The sequence below is a fragment of the Centruroides vittatus genome, unplaced genomic scaffold (assembly GCF_030686945.1).
Source record: "Centruroides vittatus isolate TY-2023 unplaced genomic scaffold, ASM3068694v2 contig_1089, whole genome shotgun sequence".
NCBI classification, from domain to species: domain Eukaryota; kingdom Metazoa; phylum Arthropoda; class Arachnida; order Scorpiones; family Buthidae; genus Centruroides; species Centruroides vittatus.
This window is the reverse complement of record NW_027120700.1, coordinates 491,825-516,392: the sequence shown is the minus strand read 5'-3', so window position 1 is coordinate 516,392 and position 24,568 is coordinate 491,825. Positions and strand designations below refer to the sequence as shown.

The 24,568-nt window shown below is 28.7% G+C and overlaps 1 protein-coding gene across 1 annotated transcript in view; it reads right to left on the bottom strand.

The window, feature by feature from the left end:
• The window catches only part of LOC136975483 (cyclin-dependent kinase 17-like), a 54,571-nt gene that overhangs the window by 10,751 nt on the left and 19,252 nt on the right, over nucleotides 1-24,568 (bottom strand). Inside the window, exons 3-12 of the mRNA XM_067270548.1 lie at nucleotides 24,264-24,353; nucleotides 21,202-21,320; nucleotides 20,981-21,106; nucleotides 19,077-19,133; nucleotides 16,097-16,211; nucleotides 12,888-12,982; nucleotides 10,570-10,632; nucleotides 3,370-3,493; nucleotides 2,419-2,479; nucleotides 2,286-2,345 (exon numbers count right to left, since the gene is read on the bottom strand). Coding sequence (XP_067126649.1) covers nucleotides 2,286-2,345; nucleotides 2,419-2,479; nucleotides 3,370-3,493; nucleotides 10,570-10,632; nucleotides 12,888-12,982; nucleotides 16,097-16,211; nucleotides 19,077-19,133; nucleotides 20,981-21,106; nucleotides 21,202-21,320; nucleotides 24,264-24,353 — 910 coding nt within the window. The remainder of the gene's footprint in view (nucleotides 1-2,285; nucleotides 2,346-2,418; nucleotides 2,480-3,369; nucleotides 3,494-10,569; nucleotides 10,633-12,887; nucleotides 12,983-16,096; nucleotides 16,212-19,076; nucleotides 19,134-20,980; nucleotides 21,107-21,201; nucleotides 21,321-24,263; nucleotides 24,354-24,568) is intronic.

Here is a 24,568-nt window from a genome sequence, read left to right as displayed (position 1 = left end):
TATATATATATAAAAAAATATATTACAATATTTTGTAGAAGCATTTAATCTTCATTTAGAAGAAATGCTTTGCCTTCTGTCCTTCTCAAACCTTCAGGAACAAACAGTCTCTACAGGCAGGGATGACCTTTTTATTAAGGCTTCTCGTCTGCTTTGGTATGTAAAAACTTTCAAAATATAGTTCCTAGGTGGTGGCCTAAAGTTTTTACATACCAAGGCAGACAAGAAACCATAATAAAAAGGTTGATTCAACCTGTAGAGATTTGTTCCTGAAGGTTTCAGAAGGACAGAAGGCAAAGCATTTCTTCTAAATGAAGAAACACTTTGTCTTCTGTCCTTCTTAAGTCCTTTACCATAAGTGCTTCTACAAAATATTGTAATATATTTTTTATATATATATTCTTTTATTGTCTTTTATTATTTTTACAATTAACACATCAGCAAATCTCTACTGTTAATGTAAGGTAATTTTTTAATGTTTGCATTCATATTATTTTGAATAACTATTTTATATAAATTGATAGTGACATAAATATAATATGCTTTATAGCAGAAAACAATATACTATTACATATTGCATGCTTAAAATAAAAGTTTACATAAAATTAAACCTATATGTAACAATCAAAAATCTTCAATCTCAAATATTTTCGAGGAAAACAGGAACTAATTTTAAGTTATTGGATTTATATGCTCTGATGCAAATATGTTCATAAGAGTGAATGGCAGAATGGTTACATTTTGGCCTATGATCTTGTGGTCTTGATGGGTTTGAATCTTGGTTTTTTAAAATCAGGATTCAAACCCAAGGATTTTTTAAATTTTATTTTTATGAACAATTTGGAAGTTGTTGAAATGAAGCATTTGTGATTAACTTGCAGTCAAAACAGAAAATTGCAAAGAGTAAGCCCATATCTGATTTCTAAATTACAGTCAGTGTAAGTTTTAACATAACTGTAACATCAACTCGCAGCTAAATAGAATATCTTCAGTTTTCTTTAATTTGTGGTTTTTGTTTATGCTATTTGGAATTTCATAAAAATATAATAAAAGTATAAGTTGAATGAAAGGGCAATTAAAATACATTATAATAAAAATACATGAATAAAACTGTAAAATTTTTTTTTTAAATTAGAAATTCAAGGTCAGTATAGCCATGGGATACAGACTCATAAGCTGAAACATCCATGAGCTTATTCATTACTAGCATCTCATGGTTTTAATGGTCTTTTTTGGAATTTTCCATAGAAGTTAGGAATGCATTGTTTAAGAATATTACAAAAAAATGGACAAAAGATTTGTGCTGGATGCAATAAGCAATTGTACTCTAACTGCTTTCCATCTTACCATGGATGTACTCTTGATTATAATAATTGATAATGACTTGTGCAACAGGTGTTTACAATATTTTACAGAGAATAAGGTAACTTAATAGCGAGGTTGAGGCTGAAGTTTTAAACGTGAAAACGTGTACGTCGGACATTCAGCGCTGCCTTCCTGTAAGCCTAGAAGTTTGACAATGGCATTTGGAAAGTCAGTGGAATCATGCTCGACATTCCAAACGCCATTGTCAAACTTCTAGGCTTACAGGAAGGTGGAGCCGAACGTCCGACGTACACGTTTTCGCATTTAAAACTTTGGCCTCAATCTCGCTATTAACTAATTACACAGATTACTTCCCAATAAACAATTTAGTATCTGTAATGAATGACCTAAGTGTAAAATGATAGTCATAAATGCTAATGTTCCATTAAAGGAACATGCCAAAAACAATGAAAAATGTTTTTCCTTTGGTTAACCAAAGTAACTGCTTAACTCCTAATAATAACTAAACTAATGAGGATAGGTTGAAATTCATTGCATAATATATTTTTGCATTTAGAAGATTAATAACATTTAAATTTCGAAATAACATTTAAAAAAATTTTTTCCTTTGCATCAATTTTTTGTTGTAGCAATTCAAATCATAATCAATTCAAAAAATTCAAATGTATATTTTCTACATGATCTGCTATTTTTAAATACATTATTAAAACTAATTTAAAGAATCTTTTTTAATGCTTTTCCACAGAAATAATATACCAATATTATAATATATAACATATAAACAATCATTTATATCACAATCACTATTTTAAAATATAAACCATCATTTAATATAATAGTTAACTAAAAAATTGTGTGTAAATATCAATTTATGCTAATTTCCAAAAATTAAAGTAAATTAAATTCATTTACATTATAATCATTAAATAGAAGATTTATTTTTTAAGAAAATGGCTTACCACATATCTATCGAAGTTGTATAATCAGTTGAACCTAACAAGACATCTGGTGGCCGATACCTATAACAAAATGATTTCATATAAAAAATTTTCAGCTAAATCAACTAAATCATATTGTGTATCACAATCTTACCATAATGTAACTACTTCATTGGAATATGTTTTGGTAGGTACAGATTTTGCTCTTGCTAAGCCTATAAGAACAATCAAAACATAACTATTAATTTTTATACATTTGTGTAGTTTAAAATAAAAAATTTACCACTAAAAACTGTAATTTTATCATTGCTTATCAGCAATGTAACAATGAACGATAACAAAACAGCAATCCTAAATAAATACTGTAACAGAATTACATATAAACAACACAACTTGAATTCTGCTATCAACTATTCATATTGTAATAATGATTTATAGTTTTTTTATCCAATTATGAAATGTCACTTACAGAATAAGTAACACTTCAATTTACTCCAATCAAAGAATTTGAGTCATGAATGAACGTTTCACTGAATAGTATTACAAAAAATGTACCATAGGAAATTTAAATCAATTGGGCAAACAGATTAAAAAAAAAAACAAAAAAAATTCATTATAACTTGCTGAAGATGAATATAACTTTGTAATTTTTGAGAACACATCATGGAATTAGAACAACTTTATTATCTTATATCAATTTTAATGGAACTTAATAAAATTAGTTTTTCCTCACTTAACAAAATTTTGCTGAATAATCAAAAACTTTAATCTTTATAGTAGTTAGACATGTATTTTGAAGAAAACAAACAAATAAATCATTAACTAACTGTCATCTGCATTTCCAATAAAACTTCCAGGTTAATTACTTTTAGTGCACACTCAAATACATTTCAAAACAATTAAACTTTAATATATTAAAGTTTTATAGGATCTTGCTATCTAAAAGGTCTATTTTAGTTTTTATTAAAAATTTAAATTTAAAATTGGCATTTCAGAAAAAATTATTTCAATAAAGGCTTGGTTATTTCAATTGATGATATTTTATGCAATATCCTTATATAAAAAAATACAAATGCAAAAATACAAGAATAATTTTAAATCCTACCAAAATCTGCTAACTTCAGTTCTCCTCTATCACTAATAAGTAGATTCTGTGGTTTGAGATCACGATGAAGGACTTTTCTTTTGTGACAGTAAGCAAGACCCCGAAGTAATTGTAAAAGAAATATCTGAAATATTTTCACAACAAAAACTTACATATATAAACAAAGCACACAGCATATTTCATATTGATAAATTTAATTTATTATCTCAAATTAAATACTAAAATTTGTATATTCTTAAAAATAAATCAAAAAAAGAATCAAAAAGTTAAACATGAAGTAAATGTAAGTTAAATAGCTATTTTAAATATTCATAGTTATGTTATATATTAATATATAATTATATGTATATATAAAATAAATTACTTAAATAGGAAAGAAAAAACAAGCAAAAACAAAATAAATGGTTAGACTTAATAAAGGTTAATTCAAAAATCAAATAAAAGAAGCTTTACTTTTCTTTGTTTCTTTAATATTCAGTTATTTACTTACTGGTAACTTAGTTAACAAAACCAGTATTCAATATCACAAAAATTTTCCATTGATGTGAAACACTTCACTTAACAGTTCTTGATTCTGATATTAAATATACTTATTCAAATCAAAATGTTTAAGCCAATTTTTGATATGATGGTATAAAAATTATTAATATTAAAAAACAAATTATGAAACAAACAGAAAATTAAGAGACCAAGAAAAATAATACGATAAATAAACAAATTCTTAAACATTTTTTTGATAATCAAGGAAAATCATTAAGTACATAATCAATAAATATAACTTCTTGATCAGTGTATTGTATTAAAAAAAAAAAAAAAAAATCAAGCTATGCAGCTGATACGATACCTTGAGCAAATTTAAAACAAAACAGAGTAAGGAGTTGTTATCTGTTCAAAAAAATATTTTATAAACATTTTGATCAGCATTTAGTTTCAATAATGATCAAGATACATGACTTGATAATTACAATGCTTATAGGCTATAAACTTTTGCTCTTTTCATCATAAGGTAAATTTTGATGATTAAAATAATTACATATATTTAGCTTAACTGTATAATGTTTCACTTTGTTTACATACAGGGTGCGGCAGGGTAACTTCCTTATTTGAAACGCGCACCACACAGTGGCCGTTACTCCTTGGAGAGTGGAGTTGAGTACATTCGAAAGGGCCTAATGTTTTTTGTACAGTTAGTTTAGTAACAATCGTGCAGTGAACGAGAGAGGAGTGCACATTCGCTGTGGCGACTAACTTTTCCAACAGCCATTCAGTCATTGCAACCCAGCATGCATTCAGGAAACAGTTTAATATTGCACCTGCAGGTTGTGTTCCTGATCGAAAATCGATTGTTCAGTGGGTGGACACATTTATGGATACTGGTAGTGTGCAAAAAAAGAAACCAAAACCATTCAATAACCACCAGAAAATGTCGAGAGAATAAGGCTGGCGATTTTGAAATCCCCTAAGCGATCTGCACGCAAACATGCAGCTGCGCTTAGAATTTCTGATCGCACACTGAGACGAATTCCTCATGAAGACCTGAGATTTCATCCATACAAACTGGCAGTGGTGAAACAACTTAATCCATGTGATTCTGTTTCACGAAAAAATGCATGTGAAGCCTTGATCGAAAACCTGCCTCATGACGCCCTTGTGTTCTTCAGCGACGAGGCACATTTTCATCTGTCAGAATGCATGAATAAACAAAACATGCGATATTGGAGTGGCATGAATCCCCAAGAACTTCATGAGCAGCCCCTGCATACAGAACACGTGACTGTTTGGTGTGCATTATCCAAAATTGGCATTATTGGCCCATGCGTTTTTGAAGAGAATGATAATGCTCAGAAGTGACCATAATTGTCCTATGTCCAGATGATTCAGGGGTTTTTTTCTTCCCAAACTTGAAGAAATGGATGTGAGGGATGTCTTGTTCTAACAAGATGGCACCATGGCTCTCCTGGCACAAATGTCAATGACTCTCTTGCGCAAACACTTCCCCATACATCTCATCTGTTTGAGGGGCGATCTTCAGTGGCCAGCACACTCGCCAGATTTAGCCCCCTGCAATTTTTTTCTTATCTTAACTTAATCTTATCTTAAATCCTTTGTGTATACCAATTGTCCAAAGACCATGGGTGAGCTGAAGAACAATATTCATGCTGCTATTGCCAACAGAGATACAGACATGCTGGACAAAGTGGACCGAAACTTCCGATTTTGACTCTCCAAATGTATTGACCAGAACAGAGGCCACCTTCAAGATATCATTTTCGAAACCTAATGAAATAAAACTTTAAATGTACCTCTATGTAAATAAAAAAGAATTAAATTGATATCTCCAATACTTTTTGTTTTATGATTTTTTAAAATAAGGAAGTTTCCGCACTGCACCCTGTACAATGGTATTACTTGCCATTCGGTTAACAAAATTGAAACATATCATTACAATTTTAATTTATTTGTTTAATTTCTTAAACTATGCATAGTAGAAACTCATTTTATATTTATTGAATAAATCTCAACTTTATATTTATTAAAGTATCATTTGTAAACAATTTCCATTATCATACAGATTTTGTTAATAGTTTTATAACAATCCTCACAGATAAACTTTTTCAATGCTTTCTGGTGTTGAACAAGACATTAGTCAACTAGAGTGCTTGTCATCATCAACTGACATTCCTTCAAACTTATAAAACCACTCAAAAGTTTGGGTAAGATGCAGAATTCATGGCAATTGCCAAAACTAATTATTGCAAAGAAGAAAATCTTTGACCGTACTAGCGGAATTGCTGTGAACCACTGTCTGCTGTACTAGTGGAATTGCTCATTAGGCATTTTGAGAAAAGGGTTTTTAGGCACTTGCCAAGCTCCTAAGTGGGCTCCTTCCTCCTTCCGCCTTTGTTACAAAACAGGGGGTCCCAATGGACTCACCACTGTCTGCTGTACTAGCAGAAAACTCTGGCCATTTAGTTTAAGTTTTCTCTTAATTCAACACTATGTTTTACTCCCAAAGCAATTTTTCAAAAATGTTAAGAATGAGGCCAATAAGATGATTTACAATTTGCCAATGTATAAAATGCTTCATATTTGGTTCAATTTTCAAATTAGTTTTTAACTGGATTTCTGCCAAACTGAAAATGCAAAATCTAGAAATTGTATAATTCAATTTCAGTTGTGTTTTCAGATAACATAGTACTAAGCATTAAGCTTTTGTTTGAATTTTAGACTCTTGATGAATCAAACTCAATCACGGTATTTCAAAGTGACTGTTTCTCAGAAATACAGTCCAGAATGTCATGTTATTAAATTTCAAAACAAAAATTATTAAACTGTTATTTTTAAAAGTAATTTTTTTTTTTTTTTTTTTTTTTGCATTTTACAGTAATTTAGGATCCATATCCACTATAAATTACTAAAAGATATATATGTTTCTAAAAATATGTATTAAAGTCAAATGTCCAAAATTTAAGTAATATGGTTGCATGTTACAAAAGGAATTCCATTCTCAGAATCTCTTAAGAGATCTCTTAAGAGAAAGTTTTACTTTTTACATTGATTGTATTATAATGCATAAAACATACCAAAGATTGTAAAGAAATCAGATAATACAAGTTAATTTTCAAAAATTATTTTGATGCTAATGATATCAAAACTTGGCAGAAATGTCACTTCACAATAGCGAGGTCGAGGCCAAAATTTTAAACACGAAAACGTGTATGTCGGACATTTAGTGCCGCTTTCCTGTAAGCCTAGAAGTTTGAAATGTCGAGTATGATTCCATTGATTTTCCAAACACCATTGTCAAACTTCTAGGCTTACAGGAAAGCAGCACTATATGTCCGACGTACATGTTTTCGCATTGAAAACGTCGGCCTCAACCTCACTAATAGCTCAATATTATAATCAATAAATAAATAAATTAATATATAGAAAGGACAAATTATTTATTCTATTTTATCGAATATTTTGATGCTCAAAATTTGTTTGTGGGCTAAAATTGTACAAAAGTTCAAATTTGGCATATAAAAAGCACTTTAGGGATATCAAAATATTAAGTACAAAAAGTAATTTTTTAATTAAAACTTTTACATTCCATAATTCTTTTATACCACATATCCATCTTGTGCATAGCCAATTGGCATAATTAATGTTAATTTTTTAAAAAAATATATATATAGGGGCTGTTCATAAATTACATAATGCAGATAGGATAAGCAGATGATTGTTACACGTTACAAGGTGAAGATGTTTACAAAATGTTATTATTTATGAATTTTTTTTTTTTTTTAAACTCTCTTTATCCTGTGAGCAATAAGACAACCATAATTATGGGTTTGGCCAGTCCCACAACGAAGCAGCCAGGTGATGAAAGATGGGGCCTGACACATCCAGACAGACCATTCTCTAAAAATTCCTGGGGGTTTTCAATCCATCTGGATTCACAATCCAGGTCTCCAGAGTGATAGGCTGCCAATTTAACTGCTCAGCCATCCACTGTGTGTCACACTGCTTTGCATGTAATTAGTAAAATAATATAATATTCATTACCTTGTGTTGTGTGTTATTAAATTCCTACTATTAGTTCACACTCTTCGTATATATATTTATATATCTTGTTCAAATTTTCAATACTTGTTAATAAAATACTTTTTATTCATCCACTCAAGTTCAAATACATTTTTTTAAACCTGTAGTGGATGACGCTTCATGTTAATACAGTTTTTTCAAATATTAATTCATTAATTAAATTTAATTAATTAATTTTAGTTTTATATGGGAGAAAAAAAATTTCTCTTATATAAGATATTTAGCATATGTATATACATATTTATATTAATTGTAATTATTTAATAAAAAGTAACTAGAATAAAATTTTTCTTTGTTGACCTAAGTAGGAATTGGCTTTAAAAAATTTTTTTTTATATTGTTTCTTAGAACAGTTAACAAAGTTGATTAAGGATATGCAGTATGTAGTTTTGGGGATGGGTATGTGCAATATGTTATAGAGCATTTGGAGGATAGAATGATAGTTGAAAAGTATCATGCAATTCACATTGAAACATAAAAAAATTACAGACTATCATATAATATATAATGACATGATTGCACTGACCATCTGTTTGTATTATATATATATAGTTAAATCTTAATAAAGAAATTTTTAAATTCAAGAAATCTTTTTTTTTTAAAAATTAGATTACATGATTAAATAATTACATAATAAATAATACAAAATAATTACATGAATAAATAATTACAGAGGTATCTATTTTTCCATATTTTAAGACTAATTTTTTTTAAAACTTAATTAATTTTAATCCATGTTTAGAATAATATTTAATAGCAAATTTTAAATATTAAACAAACAGCATCCAATGTGTTAACCAAATGTGGTTAACATACTATTTAATGTTTTAATTTAGGAAAGTATGTTTAACCCTTTCCATGCGGAAAACCTTTAGCATTAAGTAAATAGGTAAAATTCGTTATGCGGCACATTTTTGCGTTTTTTGGGTAATTTTTTAAATTGCGATATTTCGCTTCAATATCGCACTATATTCAATCTGTTTTTTGTGTTTGATTAAAAACATATTACAGTTTACGATTGTATAATTTTTAGTTTTATACATATTTAAAATAATATGAAGTTTACGAACAAATTTGAAGGTTACGAACAAAAAAAAATTTAATTTACAGAGAATCGATGAACTTTGTACATCTGTTAGATAGAAACATCTGTCCTCTATTAAACAAAAGAAACCGCAGCTTTCTACCTAGAGCGGGGGAGAAGTTATTGCCATTATTCACACTATGTCTCTAATTACTTAGCTGGGAGAGTAGTCGATTGTTATCGTGAAGCGACACCGATTAGTCAGCTGTACGACTGTGTCAGTCGTAGAGCTTTGCTCTTACTTTTGTAAAATAATTAAATGTATTCAAAATATATATGAATTCATTTGACAAAAATTTTAAAGCCAAATTAACAGCGCAAACACTTTCCATAGACTTACTATAGGAAGGTGGAGTTTCCCGGGAATATTTATCGCTAGATAGTTTTAAAAACATATTTACTCGTTTAAATATTGTCGAATTAGCTGATTTAATGTCAAAGTGCATTAAATTAGTTAATTAGAATTAAAAATCGATTTAAAAAGCGAATTTACAGTGATTGTTTACATTTTACTTCGAAGGTGGAAGGCGGGGCTTTTCGCGGCAATTTTTTGTTTCATAAGTCTGTGATTAGTTAAAGTAACGTCAACAAAGACAGAAGAGACTCAATAAAACTGTAGGAGGAGTTTCCCTTTGATTGTTTTTAGCCAACTGTGTAGTTAACTGCGAAGATTTACTGTAGAATAGTAGGGGATGTATTTACCAAAATATTTATGGCCCAGGGGTGGTAACAAAACGTTTATTGGCTTAAACAAAGTCAATCGACATACAGAAAAGCGAATCAAAGCTAAGATCTCTGAAAAACTCGAATATAAAACTTTGATTAATTTTTTAATTTGGACCGATCGGTCCGTTTCGCATCACCAATAAACAAAGAAGTCACGTGATAAGGAACAATCGGTACCTAACCGCATGGAAAGGGTTAACTAATACAACAGTACAGTAGAGCGTCGAAAATTGGCGTCAATTGGGGACTGGGGTTGTTCCAATTAGTCATTTGTTCCAATTTCCAACTTTGTACGAAAAAATATATTAACCTGTCCGATGTTCAAATTTTTCTCCGTTGCGTATCGCTTCCTGTTGAATTTTTCTCCGTTGCGTGTCACTTCGTGTTGAATTTTCATCGATTTTAAGCCTAACGAAAATTTTTATAATAATAATCGAGGCTATCGTATCGTTAAAAATTATTTCTTTATTTTGTACAAACAAAATAAATATATTGAAGAATATAAAAAACATGAAAATTATACTTTAGAAGTAAATTTAGTATCAAAAACGTTCGATTCAGCACGACACAGTCCGAGTGAAAATCGTTCCAATTTCCGGCCATTTCAATTACCGACGTTCCAATTTTCGATGCTCTACTGTATAATAAGTTTTGGGTATTATTTATTAACTAAACAATTCCATTAAGTATTATGTGAAATTTCTTCAAATAAATTAAGGTTTCTTTAAAAAAATTTCTACTTTTATGTAAAGCAGAAAACATATTTAACAATTTAAAATTTTCTATATTTTAAAACTTACCTTTACATTATACTTTCTAAGAAAGTTTCCACAATCTTCCATATATTGTTTTAGATCTTTCTCCTTTCAATAAAAAAAGTTTATAAGTATATTTTTTTTATTCATTTTTGAAAAATTAAGCATTTTTTATAATTCAAATATATAGTTCAATTTTTTTTTCACTATATTAAAATTGGAAGAATTTTTAAATTTATCATTTCTTTATAAACAATAATATAAAATATAATTCAACAATTATTCAGGTGGAGTGTTAGAAAAGCCTCTTCTATTTGGTCTACAGAATTGTGTTCGTTCTCAAAACTTGATCAATCAATTTTGATTAAATTTTTCCACTTTTCATTAATTGTGATGAGAAAATGTAAAAATGTAATTAAAAAAATAGGGGTCCATGACTTTGTTTTCAAGGTATAAGGTCATAGCATGTGCACATGCAACAATGCAACATTGTACAAGTTTGTTGCACAGTATCACAGGTCACTAGCACGTCATCTTTGTGGCTTACAGAACTGAGTTTGTTCTCAAAATTTGAAGCCAATTTTTATAAAACTTTGCCATTTTGTATTAATTGCAATGAGAAATCCAAAAATGCAATAAAAATGGGGTCCATGATTTTGTTTTTGAGATATAGTGGGGTCAAAGTGATAATATCCATGCTTCCAGACACAATTAGCACACATAATGGAATTTAGAGGGGAAGAGCATTGCATGAGCCAAACAGAAAATGGAAGCAAAAAACAAACAAACAGCCATTGACATTGATTGTTTTGTTCTTGAATCGCCTACTCAATAGTGACTAGTGCAGGATTATCTGTCTGTGCCAAGCAAGTGTAAAGATTTCCTCTCTCTGGCTCTGCCTCAATTCTATCATGATCTAATAAAGTTGCACAATATTCTAGTTATTTGTATACTTCTATAATATAGCTGTATTTTATCTACAGAAATATCCAAGTACTTTTAAAAAAATAATTCTCTCTTCAGATCTTCACAGCCTAATTCTAATTTTATACAATTAAACAAAGGAATAAACAAAATATGCCATTTGATACATATTTTCTGCAAATTTTAGCATATTTCTGAAGTTTGAATATGTGAAGTTAAAATATATATGTTACCGGCAAAACCTGATTTTATGCCAAACTAGTTTGGCGTAAAATCGAGTTTCAGGCCAAACAGTTTAGAATTAGCCAAGCGTGTCAGGCCAAACTAGTTTAGAATTATTATTCAAGTATATTAATGGTTAAATATATTAATAATTAAAATAAAATTAAAAGGCAATCAATTGGATGAACAATATTTATTCAAACATAGTCTACTTAATTATAAAAAACGGGGTTAATGCTACCCTAGATATCGAAGGTGGTGGCTTGTCTCCAATTTCAGCAATCAGAAGACAGGGAACAGTGGGGACATGCGTTCTAACCTAACCGAACCTATTCTAATAAATTACCATAATTATTAGCAACCAAATTATTAGAATAGGTTAGGTTAGGTTAGGTTAGGTTAGGTTAGGTTAGAACGTGCGTCCCCACTGTTCCCTGTCTTCTAATAGCTGCAATCAGAGATGAGCCGCCATCTTCGATACCTAGGGTAACATTAACCAAAAACGGTATTGATTAGAAGTCACACAACACTTGTACAAAAGTATAAAATAAAAATAAGCTAATCAGTACTTATCAGTATGTATTTTTTTAAATTAAGCCATGCACTTTTAAAGGTAATTAACTTTCAAAAATATTTTCAAAAATTCAAACGAAATAATAAAAATAACTTTTAAAATCAAACTAAAATTAAAAATGAACTGTGTTTATGATGAACTTAAATTAACCATTAATATATTTAACCATTAATATACTTGAATAATAATTCTGAACTAGTTTGGCCTGACATGCTTACGCCAAACTAGTTTGGCGTAAAATCGGGTTTTGCCGGTAACATATACATATAGTGAAAATTTTGTCAATGTTTCAGTTTTTTAATATTCAAAAATATTATATTAAATTATAATAAAATTATCATTGAAATGGTACTTAAAAATGTTATAATAGTAGATATCTGAACTTTTGCACCAGTTAAGACTACATATAAAATATACCTCATGTAGCATTACTTTTGCATAATTTGCCTCAACTGATAACATTATGTGGGGGTCCATTTTATAAGTAATTTAGATTAGAATCAATGCAGATTTTAATTAAATTTTAATTTCAAATTAAAAAAAGACAATTTATATTTACCATATTTATGAAATATAGTTATAATTTTTTAATTAATATAAAAATTTATAAATTATTAATTTTATAATAAAATACTTTTCTTACCAAATATTCAAATACTAAAGTTAGAGATTTTTCTGTGTGGACTATATCATGAAGTGTGACTATATTATTGTGCCTTAAATCTTTTAAAAGAGAAACTGAAAGTATATTTTAATTATTCATTTTTTTTAATAAAATTTTTATAACTCAAAATTTAAACAATCATGCATATTATTTTTATTAAATATTAAAGTAATAATAAATCATTATCATCATCAATTTAAATATAATAGTATTAATTATGCATATAGGATAACTCCATCAAAAGAACAAAGGAAAAAATTGTTTCCTGAAAACTTGAAAGAATTCAAGTTTACTTAAGATTAAATGTTTCTTGACACACAACTCCTTAGACCTTTAACCACTAAAAGTTAACATCTTTAATGCCCCAAATACAGAAATGACTCTGCCTATTTTCAAAATTTTTGGTTAGTTCAGTCCTGAGATATAATACAAAATAGATAACACGCACGCAGACAATTTTGTGAGGGGTTTTTGTTTTTACATTTTTGTGCTCCTGGATTATCAAAACATCAAAAAATGCAAAAAATAAAACTAGTGGGGGTCAAAATTTGACTTATTATACTTTCCTGTGTCAGCAGTGAGCAACCTTTTTAAGTGTGCCTGTCAAAACTGTCAAATCTGATGCAAAATTTTCTATGTCAACTGAAATTTTTGGGAGTACATTATTATTTGGTCTAGCGGCTAGACCAGGGTTGTCCAGCCTTTTTTCTTAATGGGCCAAATTAGAAATTTACATATATTTAGCAGGCCACAAAGGTACTTTACATAAATATATGCTTTTAAGAAGTTTAAAATGTGAATATCAAATTTTAATAACAAATACAGTATTTTTTGTAATTATATATATTATTGGCAGTAAAAAAAATTATACTTCCACAAAATAAAAATAAATTTAATGTGATTTTAGATATTGCCTTCCTTTTATAATATTGTCAATATCTGTGTTCAAAGAATGTTGGTTAAATGAGAATCACTCAATTTTATTTCTTTCGGCAGTTTTGATGTTTTTCATGCACGAGAACAATTGTTTACAACAGTATGTACTACCCCACATGCATAACACTTTTCTAGATAAAACAGTTTTCTAGAACCAATTACATCATTATGACATCAAAGTGTATCCAGTGAAATTAGAATAATTTTTCCAACATTCTTTACCAAAATAAATGAAAATGTATCTAAAAAATGTGTAGGGTACAGTAGGCCGTGGGCCGCATAAAAATATTAAGTGGGCAGCAGTGCAGGCTGGACATCACTGGGCTAGACAATGCTACAAGAAAGCTGGATTTAGTAGATTCTCTGCTAAATTGGCATTTCTGCTTGTAAATCAGTATATTGCAGAGATAGATATCTTGGAAATAAGATGTTTGTTTCATTATCTTATTATTACTAAAACAGTTGACAGTGTTTGTTCTTATACTGGATTTTTATTTAGTATCACTCTACTCAATAAAATTGTATTCTTTTTAGGATAAAATACACAACTCAGCAAAGATGTTAATATTTATTTTTTAAGATGAACTCTAGGTTGCATATTAGAAAAAGTCATTGATGTGCAATATTTAGCACGTGTCAAGGGTTGCCCACTCCTGCCTTATGTTATATTCTATAACAGCCAGAAAAGTAATAACAACAACAACAGATCCAACTTACATGCAAATGCAATAAGATAAGAAATTTATACATTTATGTTCAAATGTGTATTTTCAGTCTTTTATTAACAATTTTAAAACTCTAAGAAATATAATTCTGTTGTTGTAACACTCTCCTAAACCTTCTGATTATTATTAGTGTAAGTAAACTAATCTAAGAGAGCTGTTTGTTTATTTCTATTAACATTTATGAACTAGTAAATAGTCAGGATGATAATTACATTTAAAAAATTTTTTCCAAGAAATTAATTAAAAAAATGTTTGTGTGGGAACACCGGGAGGTAGGATGGAGTCATACCTCCTCTCTTTCGGCGAACAGGTCGGCAAGACCCAGCCCACTGTCAAAGATGGCTTAATTTTTATGCTATCCTGACTTGTCAGGATTGGGTAATTAATTGTCAGGTCGAGTGGAGGAAGTGTATGGGTTCGTCGATAAGTTTAAGACGAATTCGAAATAACGGAACCATGATGAAAACAAATAACGATTTATTTAGACGGTAAACAGATACAAAAGGTCTAACACGTCCAGTTCCTAACCACGGGAGAGAGAGAGAGTTCACAAATTTAGGGGTCATACCTCTTCCTAGGATGTATCGGCTGTAATCGTAGGAATAATCGTCTCGATAAGCAAAAGGATCGGTCGTTCTCCGGTCGTGGAGGTAGGCAGGAGGATCGGTCGGCGGGCCTCGGAGTCCTCGATTCTTGACTTGAATCAGCAAGGACGTGCGTCTCCTTCGGACCTTCAGCGACCCCATTTTCAGCCTTTTCCCCCCTTATATACTCCAGGTCATGTTCCCTTCAATCACCAATCGCAATAGTGGGTGAATCGCTGATGAGTCGATCTCCGTGACTAAGAGGTTGGATCCGCTCGAGAAAGGAAGTGCTTTTGATGGCGGAAGGCTGCACATCCTTTGAATTTCGACCGTTTCTCCAATTTCTTACGAGGGGATTTGAACAATAAAAAAAAAAGATTTTGGGCCAGGTTAAACCCGGTCCTCACATATGTATGATTTAGCCTTTGCCAAAGAAAAATTTATTTTACATATTGAGACAGACAAGAACCTACAATAAAAGTTGACTCCCCATTAAGACTGTCTCTGAGGTGTGAAAAGGACAAAAGATGAAGAATTCCTGTTTTTTCTTCAATTAATTTCTTGTAAAAATTTTTTAAATTGTTTATTTCTATCTTTTAAATTATTTTAATAGTAATGAATAATTTTTAAAGTCTGTTTTTAACACTTTTAATCTAAAACATTAAATATTTTAAATGATTATATTTGCACAAATATAAACAAAAGATATAGAAATTTGTGCACAATGATGAAAAATTTTATGCCATATTAATCATAACAAAACATTCAAAAATAAAAAGTAAATAAATTTTAATTTGTAGTTTATCTGAATAAATGTAAGTTTTATTAAGATAATTTCAAATATCTATATTGAAATGATGAATAAAAAGAAGTTTTACTTTAAAATTTTTAGCAATACATTATTTTCAATTAAATTTAAAGCTTTATAATAGTTATATTTCACCTTCACGTATGGCAGTACAAGGCGCTCCTTCTTCATGTTCTATGCGTATCTCTTTAAGTGCTACTAAATTACCTGTTAAACGACTTTTCCCTTTAAAAACAGTTGCATATGTACCCTAAAAATAAAAATCAAGAAATTTTAAAAATATGAATACTAAAAATAGTTACATTAAAATTATTATTCAAACATTACCAATATTAAATATATTTAAAATTTTTTAAAAATATTATAACTTGCCAATATATTCCCATAATTAAAAAAAACAATCAAATTGGCATGAAATAATCAGTTTTTCTTATCAATAATATATGATTTTAAATAAGCTTATTTGCTTGCAAACACTTTCAGAATTAATTTTTTAAGTTTCATTTGCTTATTGAATGATTATTATTATTATTAATAATTTTTTATCAAATAATAATTGTCTATATTTGTTTTAAACTACATTTTCTTTTATTATTACTGATGATTTTTTATTAAGATCTTAAATTATTATATTTATTTAAAAATTATTATTATTTTTAATATTTTCTGTTTTCAATTAAATTTTAAATCACATTTCTATAAAATACACCCAATTCTATTTTTACACAATTTTGATTTAACACAGGGCTTTTTAAACTATGAGTCACAACCCATATGGGGTTGTGAAAACTTTCTGTTCATGAAGAATGTCACTTCAACCCAAGATGCACCTGTCAGATTCTCCAATATTGGTTAGCAAATGTTCACAGCAAGAAAGCATTCATACAACTTTTCTTGCTTTGATCTGCTACTACTTTTCAATTAAATCTACTCCCCTATTTAGGTTCAAACTTTGCATTGCACTGCCAGCAAGGTTTTGTGCTCTTATATAAACATAACAGTTCAGTTACTGAAAATAAAAATTTTAATAAAATTTTCCTACCATCATTCCTCAGCATTTCAGTATAAAATTTGTACATCCTTGAGTTGTGTATTGTGACTAGGAATTATGTTTTCCTAAACTTTTTCAGCGATTGCAGAGAGAACGTTTAGAGGCCGACGGCAGTTTACAGATCAGGTAGACCGCGGTTCAGAAAAACTTCATTGCAGAGACAGCATTTTGAGCTTGCCACAATGTAGACAGCGATTAGAAACAAGTTATTTGACCTACTTTCTAGACTCATTCGATAGTAGGTTTAGAGTGCTTTTTAATTCAAGCAATAGTTTTGTTGGTGGAAAAGTTTAGATAAAAATGGATATCATTCCTTCGATAATTGTTGTAAACAGTACGAATCAACATAATTATTCATTAATTAATTTCTTGGAGCAAAAATAACAAAATTAAATATTTTAAATTTGTTTTAAACATTCCAATTCTGATATTCAAATGGGTGAAGACTTAAAACTACAATTAATTTAAATCGGATGCATTTATTTACAATTTGAGTATCATGTCGGTTATAAAACATTAATACATTTCAGAGTCATTGTAGTTAATCACCTAGTCAGAACGTTCTGTTAAACAAATGAGACAATTTTAATAATTGCCGAAATCTTTTTATAGAAATAAAAAATTTAATAGTAATAATAAAATATTTAAAATTATTCATTACGACAGTTATGGAGGGAGACAGTAATATGTCGTGGAAATAATTCCTTAAAAATCTATTCTGAAGACAAATTTTGAATATGGTATAAATTTTCTAAATATGGATTTGTTCATATTTTAAACTGTATTGGCGACAAAATTAAATATCGAAATGGAAAAGGATTGTCATTAATTGCCGAACAATGGTTGTTGACGGCCTTAAGATTTTATTTCCGGAAGCTTTCCTAATATAGCTGGTTACCTATTCTGACGTCACACACGAATAACCTGATTGGCCAAATGACTCCTAAAACGGGAGTAATGGCGAAGAAAGTAAGAGCCAATGTTTTGCCAAAGTTCGTTTAGACAGCATTCAGAATTAGATGCTCATCATCTTTGCAATGCATTTTAAACTGCAGTTCAGTCAGCCAACATCTATAGGCCGTTCTGTTGTTAAATGCCGTTTAATGTAAACTCTGTCTCTGCAATTGGCTGTTTGGGTTCTTGAGCATTGGGAATTCTAAAATCATTAAAATGAGTAAAATCTTCATGTCTGACCCTACTTCAGATATTACACGACTCCCCCTTTATCTCCCCACTCCACCAACCTTTAACCATCAAAAGTTAATAGAAACAATCCCCAAATACACAACCTCTCCTGCCAAATTTCAGGAAGTTTTTGACAAAAAGCACAAGCATTAAGCTTCAAAGAGGGTAAACAAAATCATGCCCCAAACATACTTTCCCTCTGTTTTGGATCTGTTGTTTAGATAATTACAGTATTTTTCAGTTAACACAGAGTTTTGTCATTTTATGAGTATGAGGGCCTACAGTTAACTTTTTGGCATGAAAATTTAGGTATATCTGAAAAAGATGGCAAAACTTCAAATTATTCTGCTGTAAAACTGTCTGTAAGTCAGATAGAACTCTTTGGTTCTGAACTCATGATATACTAAGTTTTATAACTTAAAGAGCATGGAAAACTTCAATGACAGTCTATTTTAAAGTCAGAATATAAATACATGATAGGCATTTACACATCATCTACAATAATTGTAATAATTTACTGTAAAATATCTTCAACAGAAATTCTTGTAAAGATAATAAAATAGGAAAAATATAAAATTTTTAAATTATGATGATAATCTGTGATTTTTATGCTACAATCATGTTAAAATATATTCAATAAAACAATAAAATCTGTAATAATTAATATAATCTTTTAAATAAAATACAGCTTTTCTCTTATTTTGTTATTCAAATTTATACAATTAAATATATATCTATAGTTCATCCTATAATATTAAATGCACATACTCTGGAAAAAAAATCTAACTACAGATATACTTAAATATATTTACTATTTAATTCTAATTAATGCTTTTAATTTTATCATATAAAATGTTATAAGAATATTAAGAAACTTACCTCACCAAGTTTATCTAATTTTGTGTAGGTTTCCATTCTACCAAATCCAATTTCAGACTAAAATATTTTTAAAAAATGAAAAACTGTTAAGTAAAGTTACTTTTAGAACAATGGCAATATTCTAAAATAAGAATTTTTTTTAGATATTTTAATTTTCTATAATAATAGAACTAAAATTCAGACAGTGAATAAAATTCTTTATATTTTTTTATGAAGTAATAAAAATTACTGAACAATTGAAGGAAGGTATCAAGATAATACATTCAAACCTGGACAAAAGGAATATGAAATATGTGATCCACAAACCTTAGAATTTATCCAGCAGAAACCAATATCACTTTTTGAACATTTTCGGCCTATTCCAAAGGCTTTCAGGAACATTAGAAAAAAAGGGAGTGTTTCTGATGAAGGTCTTCAGAGTAAGCCAAAAACATTTGAAATGTGATATTTGGTTCCTGTTGAATGAATTCTGAGGTTTGCGTTTCATATAACTTAATATTTAATAAACAATAGCATTTTCAACCTAATTTATCAGTATTATAAAAATTCTTGTAACCTGCAATATGCAAATTCATTTTATTCTATACATCAGGCTGAAATTAAAGCTAACTCATTTCAAGAACAGAAGGAATATATTTGCTTCAATCAGAAATACATTTCTGAAAATAAGTTAATCTATTTGTCAACCAAAACAACGTTAAATAATTTTAATATATTAAAAAAATTTATTTTTAAAAATATTTCATTGTTCATGTTTTCCAAGATTAGGAATGAGGATAGTGCGACCTCACTGCTACCATATATGTCACTACAATACATTTACACACACACGATTAAATTCTACATTTCATGGTTTTCAAATGAGAGGGACGGTGGGGTGCAGATACCTTCCTAAAACATCATTAAAATGCATTGTCCAAAGTAAGTCAGCCTTCTATCTTAATTGGAATTGGATGAAACTTGTGTTGCAAACTTTGAGGACATGATACAAAGCAAGTTTTAAACAAAAGTGTTTAAAAAACATTGTATGATACATTTCATTGTATGATACATTTCTTATAATTAGGGATGATAAAAAATAAAACATTTATTTGAAAAATCATAGTTTTAGAAGTAAGAAGGTATTTATCTTCTAAATAAAATTTTAACATTTTAAAATTAATTTTTATCACCATAATTGACAATGTACCAGATATTTCTATATGCCTAGACTTGCTGTTAGAATTTACTTATTAATAAAAATTAAATTATTGTCATTAGAAAAAGCATATTATTATTTAATAGTTTTCAATATTACATGCCAATATCTCAAAATATCACTCTCATTCTCTTCATATCTTTGTTACTTGATTCGCTAAATCCAATAAACAATCTAAATTTAGTGCAAAGTTTCTCCTATAGCACTTTTAATCCATTTTTGGGCAATCCAGACTTCAAAACTTATAATTCATTTATTTTTATATAGAGATAAAAATGAATATACAATCTTGAATCCCTAAGAACAGCATAAATTACTTATCATTACTTTAACCATTAACTAATCTGCTGCTTGGAAAGAATGTCTACTTTCCTTATCTTTTACTCCAGAGAAAATTGTAAAATTGTAACAACAAAAGGAAGCCTAGTATCCAGAAATAAATCCACAGGCTTACTTTTGGAAAGAGGCATATTTACAGAAATACCTGGTACTTTCATTTCTATATATTAAAAGACAGTCAATTATAATATAAAAATCCCAATTATAAAATTCTTATAAATGTAACTTTCAGAGCAAAACAATGGCAATATTAAACAATATCAGCATATTTTTTAATTTAGTCACCAAACAACATAAATGAAAAATCATTAAAAAAATAAAATTATTTTAGATATTCTAATTAAACTTAATGATGAAAGTATGTTACCAATGACTGCCTTCTCATTGATCGGCTAAGGGGACCATCTAAAATAGGACCAATAGATTGTTTGGCAAGAAAACTTTCTGGAAGACGGAGATCTGCAGGCAGTGATAATCGTTTAGTAATATCATGCTGAAACAATCCAATATTAAAATATTTTGTTGATTCTTAGTAATAATACCTTTAAATAAAGAGAAAAATTTAAACAATATTAATATATTAATTACTTGATTTAACCTCCTATTTTTAGGCCTTAATTTAACAGGAGATACAACTTCATCTGAAGCACCAGATGCTTCTTCACTCTCTCCATCAGATCCAATATGAGGATGTTCGAGGACTATGCCTACATAAAATTATTTCAATTAAATATTAAAATTATTCATAATAGAATAAAATGATAAAATTTGTATCTTTGTAAAGCAAAAATCTTATTTTTATTTCAAATGTTTTCAAAGATAAATTATTCCTCATCAACAGAAGAATAATTTTAGTTTAAAAATTTTTTATTTGAATACTTCTAAAACATTCAAACATCTGCATGATGACAGTTTAAAGATGTTTGTGTGAATTTTCATGAGTATATAATTTTTTTGCACACAACAAAACAAGATATATTGTTTGCACTCAATTTTTCTTGTGAGGTGACTTAGTCCTCTTAGTCTTTAGTCTTATATGTTCTATTAAGTAAAAAGAATAACATATACAACTGTCTGTTGGCGTTATGAAAAAATAATTTATTTTGCAAGTACTTTCGACAGTATATAACTGTCCTTCTCAGGCAGAACCATTAACAGAGAACTCCAGAGAACAAGACATTTGAATTCAAGAAAAAAGAATCCAAACATCAGCTAATGTTTCAAAATTAATTGTTCCACTAGCACATGGAAATTTAAATTATACATGTACAGTTTACAAAAATTATACAATAATACAAAATACAATGAAATGTAAAATAAAAGATCAGGAATAAAATTGGATTAAAATAAAATATATAAATAATAATAAATTAAATAGTCAATAAACTAACATATGGTGGTGCTAATATCACTACACTGTGTTTTTTCAATATGATTTACAACTTTAGAAGACTAAACAGTGCTGTCCACAACTCCAGGAGAGTTGCATAGTGACAACATTGAGACGTAAAGGAATTCCCATATGAATAATGTTTTTCAATCCCCACAGTGTTTTAAGAAGGGAAATTTGTGACCAAATTGATTCAAAGTTACTTTGTATTGCTTTTTTTAGCTTGTTACGTGCTACATCATCATGATATTCTGCAAGACAGAGGTAGAGCATTCTAGTAGTGATTCCAATATATGATAGTTGCAACCCAGTTAGGTGATTTCGTAAGGAGATAGTATATACCCCAGACTTTTCATAGAGTGTAACCTTGTCTCTATCATTACAAAGTATCCTATGTAAGATGGGCTAGGGTGCTAGTGGCAAAATATAGCCAAATTTCATGAAAATCCAAGAAATATGTAATGAAATTGGACCCAGATACAGAATGGCCAGCATTATGAATTCCTTCTAAGAATACAAAGTGGATGATGGAAATAACATAGGTTTGACCTGGTTGACTAAATGTTTGAACTTAGCTAAAAAATACCCAGCAATGCAAACAGCCGATTTAAAAAGGGAAATCTCATCTACAAGAAATTGGGAAGATGGATATACGAACACCCTGCATATCAGTGCTATAATAGCCAAGTTTTTGTACCTTGAGGGCTGAAAAACCATGGAAAGGATGATATAAGGAGGTTTACCAAATTTATGATACATAGAAAGTAAAATGTATATACAAGTAAGTCTAAAAAAGAGATCTTTACATCTTTCTCCTCCTCCTTAGTAAAGGAAATAATTGGGAAAGTAGCTGACAGCAATCATATAAACTCCATTAACTATATCTAAGCCTTCCCACACAAGTAGAATGTCATCAACATACCTCAAATATAGAAGGGATCTAAAAACTTTGAATTCTATGGCTCTCATGACTAATTCTGCCAAGATGGCTGATAGCAGTGAGCCCATAGTTAATCCCTGTTTTGCAAGTGAATGTTACCATTGAAACAGAAATAGTTGTTCTCAGTAATGAGTAAAAGCACCTCTCTCAAACCAATATTTGCAGAAATTCAATTAGTAATGTATTTGCAAGCATGACTGCTAGTTCTATTAAGTATCTTTCCTATCTTATTGGTAAAAAAATCATTTCTATCATTTCTATTTCCTTGTGTTTTAACATGAGTTCGTTTCTACTAGATACATTTCTATCTGTTCTTTATATAGCTTTTTTAAATATAAGCATCCTTTCTTTATGTGATAACATAATTATTAGATTGATTTTATCTATCCATTCTTTGAAGTCTTTCAGTAATTGTAGAAAGTCTGTTTTTGTTTTTGTTCATTCATTCTTCAGTTGCTTTTTGTTTATTGTTTAATGCATCCACAAGTCTGGATCATAAAAAATATTATAAACAAATATATAGGAAAAAAAAACTATGTACACTTATTAAAATTCACATAAATACATCTTTTAAACTGTCACCATAACTACATGCAAATTTTTGAATGTTTATATCAAAAAGTATTTTAAAAAATCTTTGAACTAGAAAATAAGTTGTCCGAAGATTTAAAAAATAAATCTCCAAAAATGTTCATGAAATAAAATATACATTGTTTGCATTAAAAAAGGCATAATTTGTGCTTTTATTTTCACTTAAACTAAGATGAATATTTCAAATAAAAATGAGCAAAATATAATATACCAACAGAATAAAATCCTGATTATCCAGTATTCCAATTTATCTGATATAAATATATGACAAGCTGTGTATTATTGTCTTACATGTGCATATATAATAAATTTCCCTCTCCCACCATTGCTTTTCTATCACATATTGTCATAGAATCTAAAAAGAATTAGCACTTAAAGTCATTAATTTATATCACTTTGTAATTTCTATTCAGGGTGGTCATTCTTACAATTCCACAATTAGATCAAGACTTATACTCTATTAAATATAACTTGATTCTTTTTCTTTTATTAACAAGATTAAGATGCTAAAATGTAATTTATTATCCACATTGAAAAAAGTATTATTTTTAAATTTATTAATAGCTGAATTCAACATTAAAAAATATTGCTTTGAATATAAAACAAAATTATGTGTATATATATATCCTTATAATTTTTTTTGGTAATTCTAAGTTGAAAATAATATAAAATTCTAAAACAAATTAATTTTATATATTATTATTCAAAAAATAAAATAAATAATACTACCTGAAACAGAATTGTGTACATCTGCGATACGGGAAGTAGAAAAAGAAAGCTGATGACTTGCACGATTTAAAAAACTAAGCTGTTGATTTCCTAATTATTAAAAAATAAATATTAAATATTTTATAAATAATAATTATAACTAATGTAAAAACAATAAAAATTTTAAATTTTATTTTGTTTAAATGTTTTTTTACTGATTAGCATAACAAATGCTCAAACCAAAAAGATAAATGTGTTCAGGAAAAACTTTTATATCATTTTGACAATAATATAACATTAACTTTATAATTATATTCTTTTTAACT